General features: G+C 42.8%; 1 protein-coding gene across 3 annotated transcripts in view; it reads right to left on the bottom strand.

Annotated features, from left to right (window-relative positions):
* Nucleotides 1–14754, bottom strand: part of MCF2 (MCF.2 cell line derived transforming sequence) — a 60982-nt gene that overhangs the window by 43019 nt on the left and 3209 nt on the right. For 2 of the 3 annotated variants that reach the window (XM_077309391.1, XM_077309390.1), the window contains exons 2-4: nt 10554–10622; nt 9496–9610; nt 4371–4461 (exon numbers count right to left, since the gene is read on the bottom strand). In XM_077309391.1, coding sequence (XP_077165506.1) covers nt 4371–4461; nt 9496–9610; nt 10554–10622 — 275 coding nt within the window. Of the gene's footprint in view, nt 1–2482; nt 2884–4370; nt 4462–9495; nt 9611–10553; nt 10623–14754 lie in introns of those variants that run through there. The other variant, XM_077309392.1, reaches the window with a different exon arrangement.

The following is a 14754-nucleotide window of genomic DNA, read 5'->3' on the forward strand; positions in this document are numbered from 1 at the left end:
TGCATAGTTTCACATTTTTTGAACATCAATAAATCAGCACAATGCATATAATATATAGTACGCATTTAAAGTATAAATGGCAACAAAATGTTGCAGGCACACAACATGGACAAATCTACACCCTCCTTCCAAAACCATTTCCCTAAGCTTTTTCTGATAACAAAGGCAAGCTCTTAAAATTGAATTTAAAGTCATGCATGGCCCCTGTGCCCCAAAATGATTATTTTCAGAATATATACAAGAATAAGCCACAGATCTTCAGAGGAGGCCACCGTAATTTCAGGAAGAGTTCTGTAAATGAAATATATAGTGTTTTTTTTTCTATAGTCTGTATTCTTTTTTTCTGAATAAATAGTTTTTAAACAACAATGAGCCTCTTGTGGCGCAGAGTGGTAAGGCAGCCGTCTGAAAGCTTTGCCCATGAGGCTGGGAGTTCGATCCCAGCAGCCGGCTCAAGGTTGACTCAGCCTTCCATCCTTCCGAGGTCGGTAAAATGAGTACCCAGCTTGCTGGGGAGTAAACGGTAATGACTGGGGAAGGCACTGGCAAACCACCCCGTATTGAGTCTGCCATGAAAACGCTAGAGGGCGTCACCCCAAGGGTCAGACATGACTCGGTGCTTGCACGGGGGATACCTTTACCTTTAAACAACAATGAAACCAGGAGCAATATTCTCAAAGGTCGATTTCAGTACAGACAAGGCTACAATGAGAAAATATCAACCATCACCCTCAATGTGTCTATCTAAACATATTATTTTGTAGATGTGTTGTGGCTCAAAGCATAACTAATGGCCTGCCAGATCAAACCAGTGGTCCAGCATCTTTCTCACAATAACAACCAGAATACCAAAATCTGGTACTCAAGGGTATACTGCCTGTGTATACAGAAGTTCCAGCAGAAGTTTAGGAAATGTTGACTGGGGACACAACGGAGTTTTATAAAATTGTTCATCGGTTGAAGAAGCTGGTTGGAGGGGACTTCTCCCTCACTCAGGGACCATCCAGCAAAGTTGATGGACAGATTCAGGTCTGTCAAGGGGAAATATAACTTTACTCAATGGGGAAGTAAACTGTGGAATTCACTACTAAAAATGGTTTTAAAATCCACAGTGACTAAACACTTCCTCCATTTTTGAAGACAGGAAGCCTCTGAAACCCAAAAGAAATGGCCAGTTAGTTGGCCCTCCAGGATAAACACTTAACCTTGGCCATTGTGCGAGCAGGTGTGATTCAGCAGGGATCTTCAAATGCTCTTAACCAAGCAGAAGACAGAACTAGTCACTTTATTTTCAAAGAACAACAGGACAAATACCATGGGAAACCTATATACTTTGGACACATCCTTGAAAGTAGCGGTTGCCTTAGGTTAAGGGAAAGCTCACATCCCAAACTAATGTGGAAGTGACCTTTGGCAGCAAAGGAGTCAAGCCAGAGACCAACAGACCAACCATGCATTCCATTTCTTCCCTCTAACGCTTTTCCATTGAAAATGCAGGCACTGGAGTGCATCAGCAATATCCTTCAGTTCACACCAAAGATAACCACCAGAAACTCCTACACACTACTTTCCGAAAGGGAATTCTCTACCCACTGCCACCAAGCAATACTTTTCTGCAACAGCCTGCCTTATATTGGTTCCTAAAGTAGAGGGCGTTAGTAAACTAGCCGAAGCAATTTTTTAAAGAATCAATAATTTTTGCAATAAAGTGGAGGATCCTACACAAGAAAGTTGCTTGCTATAAACAACTGCTCAAAGACTCAGGAATATGTTATTACTGCTCAGGAATATGTTATTTCTGCTAGGCAGTTGGGGGGGGGGGGCGTGATGGAAGGATCTGTGCTTCCCACATGCACATGGATGTGCACTGGAGTCATCTGAGTGAGTTTCCAAAGTTTCCTTCAAAAGGGTGAGGTCCCAAAGGCATCTCCAAAAGGGCAGAACAGAAACAAAAGAGGGATTGTGGCAACTATTAAGGGACAGGAACCAGAACTTTAAGGAGCAACTCTGGAAGACCGGAATGACTGGAGACCATGTAGGGAACGTTCTTTTAGCAGCTTGTAGCTTGATTAACCTGGGGCCTGATTTCCTTGCATAAGAGAAGGCCCCTCCAAAAGAATGAAGCATTTCTGCTCCATTTCCTCTCTTTCAACCTTCAAGGACAAATGACCAGCATCAAAGTGATACATCCAAGGCATTCAGAAGTCATCCACGGAAAATTTCCCCAAGGTGCTGCTCTGAAGAGAGCCTGGGGACATTCACCCTGACAAGCGTTTGTGATGATTACAGTAAATGCAAGAAACCTGCCTGAGGAAAAGCAAGCAGCAGTCACTCTCACACACATTCCTAAATAGCGGCATTCAGCAGTCTGTCCTAGAATGCTGCACTGCCCAGACTGCTGCAGATACATCAGGGCTGCATTTGAACTGAGAATCAGCTGTGGGGAGAAAAAAAAGGAAACGACTGCAGGCGGAACTCTTACCGCATCCCTTCGCCATTTCATCTTGCCTTTTGGGGGACTCGCTTCGGCCATCTCCCTCACAGGCAGGAACCAGCAGCTCCCTTGCCCAGCTGTCAATGCGGCATCGGTGAAATATGACCCATGTCTCATGAGGCACTCAAAAATCATCAGGGATGGCCAGCCACCCTCAAAGCTGCTTCTCCCATCGGTACAGCAGCATCACAAAAAACGGGATATGCGGAGGGGAGGGGGAGGGCTCCTTGCTTGCTATCACTTCCACAGGGCTGTGTTGAACCCCGTGACACATTCCAAGAATCACTAATCCTCAACTCAAACTGGGTGATAGATAATCTTGTCCCTAGTCTGGCTGCAGCAGAGCAGGCATGGAGCCGGTCTTGGTGAAAGCGTGAATGACTCTTGACTGTGGTGCCGGGGGAGAAAGGGAGGGGGAGAGAGAGAGAGAGAGAGAGAGAGAGAGAGGAGAGACTCGGTGGCCAAGGCAGGCTGTGCATTTTTTAAGGTGGAATGCAGAAGATCTGAAGGCTGGTAAAATACACTGCTTTAAGTCACTGTTTTGTCACTCTCAGCGGTGTAGCTAACTGTTTTTAAGTATCTTTTGTGATGATGCAAAATGAAGCAGCAGGTTGAAGCTGCAGAAAAGCAAACTATGATTGCTGAAATGATCATTTGAGGGCCAGTAACTATTTGCTGTTCAGTATACCATACCTCTTTGGGTGGGTTCGTGGGGGGATGCAAAAAAGGCCCTTTGACTGTTTTAAACAGAAAGTACAGAATCAATAAACCAAAAAAAAAAAAAAGATATAAGGACTAAGGATAATATAAATGTGTATTGCAGATGATAGTACATAAACAATATACATTAGGGTTGGCAACTCTAATATACATGGACTAACATTAAAATACCATATCAGGACTCTGGATAATTAGCTTATCTCACATCTTTCTTGAAGGTATGTCAAAAGTTGATTAACATGTGAACACTCTGTGATAAGGCTTTCCTACAACAGCTGACAGCTGAATAACCATCCAAAATCTGCATCAAACTATAGAAAGGAATGATCCCAGAAAAAAATGATATCAGGACTGGATTAATCTTCAGACAGATAAATTGCCATTTGAAATTAGAGAAAAGGATGACGGGGCCAGAAAAGAATTCTGAGGTTACCCAGCGTGAAAGAAAAATGGGATTGTGGGGCAGATGAGAGAAGAAATCACATGGGGGAAGAGTCAAAGTACGTTTCCTGGCATAGAGTGGGAACACTTGGGGAAAGTACTCTTTGGGATACATCCCAGATTGCCTTTATAAAAGCTCGGAGCCAAAACATGAGCTGGGTCCAGAAACCAACAAATATGCATCTCTTGAATGATCCTTTGGCTTGCTTTGGGGTTGTCCGCCTAACTCATTCTTTGGATATCACCACACTGCCAACTGCTGGGCCATCCTTAGACACTATGGTTTCTATCAACATTAGAAAGCAACAACTCTGCATGCTATGGAAAGCTCCAATGCTCTACTGACCAAGTTGTTACTAGCTGCACAAGATCAGGCCAACTGAACTCCTGTTCATTTTGGTGGCATCCCCAGTCCTATCCATACATTCAGCATCTCTATGCCTATTGGTCCTCATAATAGCCGCCAAGACCAGCCCTGACAAAACCCACTGAGGAACTAAATAAATAAATACAAGCACAACAATATGCATATATACAATCATTTAAAATATTAAATTAAATTGCAAATTAGAACCATTAAAATGATTAAAAACCAGTTCTGGCATTCAAGTTTACAGTGCCTGCCTCAAAAGCCCAATTTTCAGAGTCATTTTTAGTTTCTCCCCAGTCAGACCTGCCACTTCCTTATTGAGGCTTAAAAATTGCTAAGACTTACTGCGATTCGTTGGAGAGTCATTTTAACTGATGTCCATGTATCCAGCCTTCTGTCCAGGATAAGGATAAATTTGGTGCCAGACTCACGTTGACTATAATGAAAGAAAATAATGGAGAGGTATGCTACAGACACTGTGCTCTTATTAAAATATAAACTATAAAATCAGCTAGATATGAGACAGACACCAACAAGATTTTGGCGTATGAGCTTTCAGGAATGAAAATGACCAGGTCAAGGAGAGAACAACCAGAACAAGCAGAGAAGCCACCCACCCTGGCTGGGATGTAACTGGTCACTGCACCCCAGGCTAGGAACTTGGGAGTGACCTTGGATGCCTCACTATCCATGGAGGCACAGATCAAGAAGGTAACCCGCCAGGCATTTTTCCATCTCCACCAGGCAAGGCTATTAGTGCCCTATCTTTCCTCTGAGAATATGGCCATGGTGATCCACACAACGGTCACCTCCAGGATTGACTTCTGTAACTCGCTGTATGCTGTCCTGCCCTTGTCTCTGACCCAGAAATTGCAGCTAGTACAAAATGCAGCTGCTAGGGTCCTCGCAGGAATATCTTGGAGGGCCCATATCCAGCCTGTGCTGAGGCAGCTGCATTGGTTGCCAGTTGCGGCCCGGATCAGGTTCAAGGTTTTGGTATTGACTATTAAGGCCTTACGTGGTCTGGGACCCACATATCTGCAAGATTGCCTGTCGCCCCCACAGGGCTTTGTGCTCTGAGGGTCCCAACTTATTGGTCATTCCTGGCCCTCAAAGAGGCTCGCCTGGCCTCAACTAGGGCCAGCGCCTTATCAGTCCTGGCCCCTACCTGGTGGAATGAGCTCCCGGAGGAGCTACGGGCCCTGCAGGAGCTTTCTGCTTTTCGCAGGACCTGTAAACTGGAGCTCTTCCACTAGGTTTGTGGTGGAGGCCAGAGTGAAGATCTGTGTCCCCCCCCCCAAAGGAAGAGCAACAAGGGAAGTTATTCCACCATATTCTAACAATGGTGGCCAGCGATTCCCCTAGTTTCCCAGCAGGGGTAGGTGTGGGATTGGTTTGCTGCTGTGTTCTTGTTGGTTTTGTATTGTTAATTGCTCTGTTTTATGGGGTTTTTTGGGGATTGTATTTTTACTGTTTTATCTTGTAACCCGCCAAGAGGCGGCTTTGACAAGAGTGGCAGTTATTATAATAATAACAACAACAATGCACTAGTAGTTGGATTTGGTTACCTTACTAATACACTGAAAGGATAGAAGCTAAGGCAAGAGTTAACACTGTTATTTGTTCTCAATTAAGTTTTGGAGCCAATCAAGGGCCTTGGCAGCCACTTAAAGCTCTGACCTGCTTGATTTCTGCAAATGGTATGCGTATTATTTGATTTTTAATCATATGCACTAGGTATAGGGTTTTTTAATGGTATTATTTTCTGTTTCAGAATGTCTGAAGGAGGCTGTGGCCAAAAAAATGGTAGAACTGGTAGCTTTTAAATGAATTATTAAATTTTGTATACTTTCCAGCCATTCTGATTTCATATTGATTAATAACGCAATTTGAGAAAGATGGGGGGAAAGACTTAAATTTTGTCATGGCTAATCAGTACATGGATCCATAGTGAATGCTTTGTTGTTGTATTATTATTGCATAATTTGCTGCGTTTGTAAACTGTATTTTATGGATGACTCAAACACAAAGACCTTCCTTCTACACAAGTTTATTTATTTATTTTATTTATATAATATGTAATATCATAAAATGATTTTTAAATGAAGAGGACAAGTCTGTAAAGATCAATTTATTTAGGGGGAAATGGTAAATTATGACTTCACAATCCACTAAGCTCGGTCTCCTCCCTAAGCTCCACCTTCCACGAGGACTGTTTCCAAGTCTCCAGGAATTTCCCAAGCTCAAGTTGGAAACCATAGGTCAGGGGTAGTCAAACTGCGGCCCTCCAGATGTCCTTGGACTACAATTCCCAGAAGCCCCTGCCAGCATTTGCTGGCAGGGGCTTCTGGGAATTGTAGTCCATAGACATCTGGAGGGCTGCAGTTTGACTACCCCTGCCATAGGTCATACGCAGGAAAATCAATTAGGCACTCACAGGTCTCGCAACTATACACTTACACTATGTATTTATTTTATTCTGGGATGGGATTCATGGTCTGCCCTATCTTTGGGAACTCAGAGCGGATCCTGACCATTATGCTGTACTGGCTACTTAGAATTCCCTGGGACTGTTTGAAGTAACATGGAATTGTACCACAAAAAAACTCATCCATGCATTAGCATAAGCTTACTTGTCACATTTGGCCCCACAGGAATTGTGGAGAATGTTGCAAAGCGGCCTGCGGGAATTTAATACTGTGTGAATGGAAAGCAAGTCATGTGGTTGGGGCACTGATATGTTTTGTCTTCCCAAGCAATTTGGGTCTTGTCCTAGCGAAACCACCTGTGTCTCATGTACAAACTCATAACACAGAAACACACACCCCAACCCTTTTATATTTAATCAGTTATTGTTGTCAAAACTGAAATGCAGGGAAACCACCTTCTAATCCAGTCATCTGATCATTAATTAGAGGGTGTCTTGGAGTACGCACTCAGACTGCATTGCCCGGAGGCCATTCTCCAATACTTGTATGCCATAAAAAGAAAAGAAGGGGGGAGGTGTAGCAATATATGTTAAGAATCTTTATACTTGTGCGAAATACAGGTAACTGAAAGTTCAGTTGAGTGTATTTGGATAAATATAAAAGGAGTAGGAAAGGAGAATGGTATTATTGTGGGGGTCTGCTACAGACCACCAAGCCAGTCAGAGGACTTGGATGAGATACTACTAGGCCAAATTATGCAATTCTCAAAGAAGGGGCAAACAGTGGTTTCAATTACCCCGATATCTGTTGGAAGACCAACTCTGCTAAAAATACAAACTCCGTTAATTTCTTAACTTGTCTTGATGTCACCAGGGGGGCTGCTTTTTGAGACTTGATTCTCATCAACAGGGAAGAACTGGTAGATGAGGTGGAAGTAGTGGGCACACTTGGTAGTAGTGACCATGTGATTTTGGAATTTGCAATTGTGAGAAAGAGAAAACATTTATGTAGTCAGACGTATAGACTGGACTTCAGGAAAGCAGATTTTAACAGACTTACAGGCATATTGGGTAGAGTCCCTTGGTCAGAAAGACTTAAAGAGATGGGAGTCCAAGAGGGCTAGGAATTTCTTAAAAGTAAAATACTGAAGGCTCAATCACAAACATCCCATGAGAAGAAAAGGTGGAAGGAGACTCAAGGAAGCCAAAATGGGTCCATAAGCAGTTGTCAAATGATTTGAGGAATAAAAACGAGTCATTTAGGAAATGGAAAGAAGGCCTTTACAATACATACAACAGGCTTATCTGCTAGTCTCCAAATATTTTCCTTTAGGTATTTAAACCTTGGACTTCAGGGCAGATACTTTTGAAGCACAGAGCAGCAAATTGCTCACCTTCATTCATTCTCCTTTGACAAGGTGAGAAGAGGAAGCAAAGCAGCTATTAACCCCCCCCCCACCACCACCACCACACATATTCTTAAGCGTCTCGATACTGCATTTGAATACAGTTCAACCTGCTGGGCAAGCATTAACCAGGTGAACAGATAATGATTGTTTTTCTTTCCTCAGGATAACATACGCTGTTCTCTCTTCATGGATATAGTGTTTACGGTAAATACATCTTAGATAAATGATTAAATACAAATAAATATTATCTGCAAATGAAATTAAGAAAGAAAATGTACACTCCTATTGGTACAGCCAAGTTTACCAGCACAATTTTAAAAAGAACATTGCACTAGGATCTGGGAGTCCCAAGTTTGAACCCCCACTTTACCATGGAAGCTCCCTGGGTGACCTTGGGCCAGTCACACATGCTCAGTCTAACCTAGCTCCCAGGAGTGGTGTGAGGATAAAAGGAAATGGGAAGCATCTTGTAAGGGACTTTGGGCTTCTATTAAGGTTGACTCAGCCTTCCATCCTTCCGAGGTCGGTAAAATGAGTACCCAGCTTGCTGGGGGGTAAACGGTAATGACTGGGGAAGGTACTGGCAAACCACCCCGTATTGAGTCTGCCATGAAAACACTAGAGGGTGTCATCCCAAGGGTCAGACATGACCCGGTGCTTGCACAGGAGATACTTTACCTTTTACTTTTTTAGGGTGAGAAGTAAGTAAATACTTCAATGTACATTTTCACTGTACCTCTGGTACATTTTCAAAGGTACATTTTCAAATGTTACCCTCAAGATTCTAGACAGACCTTTGTGAAAATGTCAAAGTGAATTCCAATGATCAACTGCCCTTTCCAAAACACATGAAGAGGGAAGGTCCACAGCCCAATACTCCTTGGTGCTTGCTGCTAAGAGACAAATACCATACCTTATGGAGAGCTGGTACTATTCATGAATGACAATGTAAAGTTATGGAACTAGCCAGTTGTGCAAAATTAACTATGAATATAGAAAACAAATATGTCAGATTTTGACATAGAATAGAAGCAATGGAAAATTTATATTGAAAAAAATTCAAAACAAAGATCTGATAAATATTAAGGATAGCTCTATATTTCATAGAGTATTTGAGATATTTGTTATTGTAATACAACATAAGTTTAGATACAGGCAAAAAGGTTAAGAATATTTTTTTCTTTGTAAGTACAGTTGGAAGTCTTTTTAAAATGACATTATACTTATTTTTTCTTTTCTTTTTTTCTCTTACTATTTTACTTATATGTATTTGCTGTTCTGTTAATTTCTATGTAACTTTTTTCGGTATTAATAAAAATTAATTAAAAAAAAGAAAGCTGGTAGGGCAGGGACTTCACAAATTCTACCACATGTTTAACTCACAAAAAGAGCACTGCTCCAGTTAGAACACTGGTCTCTTACATCAGGGGTAGTCAACCTGAGCTGACAGGGGCTCATGGGAATTGTAGTCCATGAACATCTGGAGGACCACGGGTTTACTACCCCTGTCCTACATTACTTCCCTTGTTCTCATAGCCTGTTTGCAAGTTGGCCCAAATGCAAGGGCTATGTTTATATAACAGCTTGATTGCTGCTTAGAATTAAGCCTGAAAGCCAGAAGGAAGGGCTGTACCTTGGGATCCAAGTTAAGTAGGTTAAAACTTTCGTTAAGACCTCCTCGGGCACTTGGTTGAAGCTGGAATTTTCAGGAAATGTTATTATCCAGCCATTGTCCTTCCCTCGCCCACCTGGACAGGACGAAAATGGAGTGGGAAAAATATACAGAGATATCAAGCAACATGAGAAGACACCAGGCAAACACCAGAGTCACGTTAGTCATAGGAGCATGAAAAGCAGCCTTATACTGAATCAGTAGGGAAAAGGGCTGGTTGACTGGAAAGTCCAAAATAAGAAAAATTTGACCCATTGGCTTTAATATTTTCTTATTTTTAGTTGAACCTAATCCTTCATAGATATTCTCTTAATATCTCAATTGTAGAAATTATAAACACAAACCTTGAATGAAAACGGGTTCCAGCTATACATTTTTTTTTCAAATTCCCATTTTTAAAATTTCAATCTTCTTCAGTGGTATGATTTTTGAGCTTGTTGTGTTTAAGTATCCTCAAGTATTTCATATAAATGGCCTCTCAGGCTCAACGTTTCAAGGAGGTTTCCCTTCTGTTCTTATACTGAATCAGGGCAGGGATCTATTTAATTCAGGGCTTTCTGCAAGATCCCATGCAGAGAAAGATCAGCCTCAGTACTCCCCCCCCCCCCATCTTGAGATGGAGACAATCAGGATTCAAATCTGGAGCTTCTGTATGCAAAGCAGGCACTCTATTCCTGAGTCATCATGACCCTTATAAAACTGCCTTATACTGCAACAGCACAGGTCCATCTGGCTTAGCCTTGCACCTTCTGCTAGTGATGCTCCAGGATATATTTCAACCCAACATGCTTTGAGGAGAAACTGAATCTGAAGCCTTCCGTATGCCTAGCAGGTGCCTCAGCCTGTGACAATAACCAAAGCGGAAGCATCCAGTTACACTGCTGCTCACTGGATGTTTGCATTTTGCATAACCATCCCCAACTCCAACAGGAACACAGGATAGAATTTAAATAACAATAAGGACAACAGGAAGTCAGAGGCTTTGCCTCAGGGATGCAAGAAAAGCTTTCCACACTCACCAGAAAGGAAAGCTAACTCTTTCTTCAAGTCATCAGCAATGTCCGCAGCCTGAGATGGGAGAGCTGTTCCTAACGGATGCAGAAAATGAAATTAATTGTAATGAAGCCCATTCCCAATCCACAGGCTTTTTTTCTCCTTGACCCTTACTTTCTTCCCCTCCATCGAGCATGGCAAGAACAAACAAGCCACCTGCAGACATCATGCTCCAAGTGCACTGCAAGGCTGGCAACTGCGCATAGACTCTCCTGAAGCACATGGTCACAACATTGCCAGAAAGGGGAAACTTACAGATTTTCAGTTATGCTATATACCAACCAGTTATGCTATACACCAACCAGAATAGGGTTCTTACACAGCATGCAGAGAAGCTATGCGTGCAAAATTCAGTTTCCCATTTCAGAGAACATGACAACTGTGTATGTTAAGAGGGTCTTGGGTAGCACACTCTCCTGATGTGTAAAGTTGATAAACTCCAAGTGGGTTTAACTGTGACGACTAAAAAGGGCTACAATGAGCACAGGTCTGTAGTTGTATAAGAGGACAGCAAAAGCTTTCTTAATGGATACTCTGGAGGCTGAACTCTATGGCAGGGGTAGTCAACCTGTGGTCCTCCAGATGTCCATGGACTACAATTCCCATGAGCCCCTGCCAGCAAATGCTGAACATCTGGAGGACCACAGGTTGACTACCCCTGCTCTATGGCATTGTATCCCACTGAGATCCCTGTCCTCCCAGGCTCCATTTCCAAATCTCCAGGTGTTTCCCAGCCTGAGTATGGCAACCCTACCTTCCAATCCTCCACCAATGGCCAAGCTGCAGCTAGTTGCAACCCAGGCAAGCTTCCATGACTCAGAGACTATGTACACTCAGTGCTGTTGACATACACAGATCAGGAGAAAGGAACCAGTTGCCATCATACGCCCTCTCCCAAGGGCATGCCTGCTAAAACCATCAATTGAAAAGGCCTCAGGTCTCTACTGATCCCAGGACCTCTTCCCAGTCCTCTGTGAGGTTTTCCACTCCAACCAAACTTCCTTCGCTGAAGCTGAATGGCAAACTGTTCATTTCATCCCATGTCACCACACCAGCTCAGCCAATCAGCACCAAAGTCTGCACCGTCCTAAGTATAACACAATATATTGTCCCTATTATTAAACCTGTGGTCTCAGCACCCCAACAAAATGGGTGCTTCAGAACCAGCGGTTCCTACGCAATTTAGTCACTGAAACACCATGAGCTCTCATCATTCCCTAGCATCAAGGAGTCTTTATGATATTTTGATTTGAATGGCTCCCAGGGCACATCAAACAAGCCTCACTTCCCTATGCAAAGCTCTTTTCACTGTTGCAAAGGGACAAGATGTCCTTATTAATTATCCTCAGTGATTGAAAACTATGCAAGAACTAAACCAATTGCCAGGGAGTACATTGCTCTTAATTATGATGCACAGCAACAGGAAAAGAAAAGAAAAAGAAGTAGGACCCCAAATAGCATGTTACAGTCTGTACTCCTAGCATCTTTCCACCCAAGATCTTCAGTGCCCTATTGTAAAAGCAGGTCGACTCTCACGTTTCAGTGTTCTAAAGCAGGGATAGTCAACCTGTGGTCCTCCAGATGTTCATGGACTACAATTCCCATGAGCCCCTGCCAGTGTTAGCTGTCAGGGGCTCATGGGAATTGCAGTCCATTGACACCTGGAGGACCACAGGTTGACTACCCCTGTTCTAAAGGAAAAGCATGGCTACAACCAAGGAAAGTATCAACACATATCAGAACCTATGGGATGAGCAGTCTGATTCACGCAGATGGCATGAGATATAGAGGTCCCAGGGAGGTAGAGCTTCACAAGTACAGGTGTGTGTGAGGTAGAGATGGCCACTTTCAAATGGTCTCCTACTTTAAGAAATTAGCACATCAAGAGGAAATGTTCTAGCCCAGGCCAGGCACTGGGATGCTAGTGTTTTGTGTTTTACTTGCTGGCAATGGAAAGATGACCCAACTGGGCCATGTTTATCAGGGACAGGCCCTGACCATAGTGGGATCAGGGTCCCTGATTTTTTCTTCTGGCAGAATGCATTGTTGAAATAGCATGAGTGTGAGATGCTAGCACACTCAGGAGGAATACGTGCAACATATAATCATGATGTGGCACAGGCTTCCCTCAGGTGATGAGGGTCCTGGGTGGGTCATATGTCACTAGAGTTCTCAACCTACAGAATTACAATGGATAGTCAGACTGAGATGATCAGCCCTGGATAAAGTGGAGATGGAATTCTGCAGCATTATATTCCTCTGAGGTTCTCCCCTTCACCAGATCTCATTCTCAAAACCTGTAGGAATTTCCCAACCTAAAGCTAGCTAGCCAGTGCTTTAACATGAGCTGGTGTGTGGGAGGGGTTACTACAAACCACATGAGAGTGAGGGATTATACAGTTGCCTCTCATGCTGTGAACATCCATTTTAAAAGGATGAATTATAACTGAGTGTTAGAGACTGTTTAGCAAAAAAATACAAGTTGGTAACGGAATGCCCTAATAGCCACTTGCTGGTGATCACCTGTGATGAATCACAAATCTCTCCAGGGAGATTTTAAGAGTAATTCTGAGCTAAGGTGACCAGATTTTAAGATAGGTAAAGAGAGACACCACTGACCGGGGGGGGGGGGGTTCCAACCTCCAGATATGGCCTGGAATTTTGTAATCAAAAATCACAATAAATTAAAAACACAATTTCAGATCACAAAAGAGCCCATTAAAAGTAAAAACAAAAACAAAAAAAAAACATCTGAAGAGCAACAAAGATTCTGCAAAGTAAAGCAACCCGCACAGGAAAAAAAATGCTACAACCACCATACAGAACTGGTAGAATTATCAAACAATATTACACATACTAATTTTAAAATCTCGTCATTTTTTGTTGACCTCAGCTACTTGGAAACGTATACCACTACCAACAGGTTCCTGGAGAACTGCACAAAGGGTGATTAAAAAACCCCACAACAATAAATTAGCCAGATACAGCCAATATTATGCAAAGAAAGGACTAATTTTAACATTTTAACTTTAATAATTTAAAAAGCTAATTAGCTTAATTACTAAATCGTTTATATATGTATTGTATCTGTATTTTTTTTGTTCTGATGCTACCCATCCACTGAGGACAGGATACCAAAAACAAAACAGAATATCCCCTGTGGTAATCATGCATCCAAAACTCTTAAGGCAAACTGAAACATTAAAATCTGAAACATTATTGGAAGCCAATTCCATCAAGCTCGAACAAACGTATTTGCGTGTAATGATGTCAGCACTGCCGGCGTTCTTTGGATTCTACTGTTTGTGACATGTGCCATTTCTTTCTTTAAGATACTTGAACCAGCTTGGTGTAGTGGTTTTCAGCAAGGGCTTCTAATCTGGAAAACCAGGTGTGATTCCTCACTCATTCTCTACATACAGCCAGCTGGGTGACCATGGGCCAGTCTCAGAGCTCTCTCAGCCTCACCTACCTCACAGGGTGTCTGTTGTGTTGAAGGACAGGTGATTGAAAGCCACTTTGAGACTCCTTTAGGTACTGAAAGGCAGAGTACAGAAATCCAGATTTCTCACTTTTTTTCTTCATCCACAAAGACCTAATGTAGGCATGTAGCTTCTTGTGGCACAGAGTGGTAATGCAGCAGACATGCTGTCTGAAGCTCTGCCCAGGAGGCTGGGAATTCGATCCCAGCAGCTGGCTCAAGGTTGACTCAGCCTTCCATCCTTCCAAGGTCGGTAAAATGAGTACCCTACCCAGCTTGCTGGGGGGTAAACGGTAATGACTGGGGAAGGCACTGGCAAACCACCCCATATTGAGTCTGCCAAGAAAACGCTAGAGAGCTTCACCCCAAGGGTCAGACATGACCTGGTGCTTGCACAGGGGATACCTTTACCTTTTTAGGCATGTGTCTGTGGGAGGGAATTGGTAAATATTTGAAGCTCAATTTGTAAGGTAAGGATGGGTCAGTAAAAGGTTGCATAGTTAAATGTGAATATTAGATGCACAACATGTACTTCCGGCTGGCTTCTTTGTAAAGAAGAAGGATGATTCTCCACCAGACTTTGTTCTTTCCTCCATTTATCAGCTCCCGCCAAGTGCAAACAGACGTGCAACACACCTGTCAGGCCCAACATGGAAAACCCATTGATTTCTTTGATACTGATTAAC

Source organism: Paroedura picta, chromosome 13, assembly GCF_049243985.1.
Source record: "Paroedura picta isolate Pp20150507F chromosome 13, Ppicta_v3.0, whole genome shotgun sequence".
Classification (NCBI taxonomy): Eukaryota; Metazoa; Chordata; class Lepidosauria; order Squamata; family Gekkonidae; genus Paroedura; species Paroedura picta.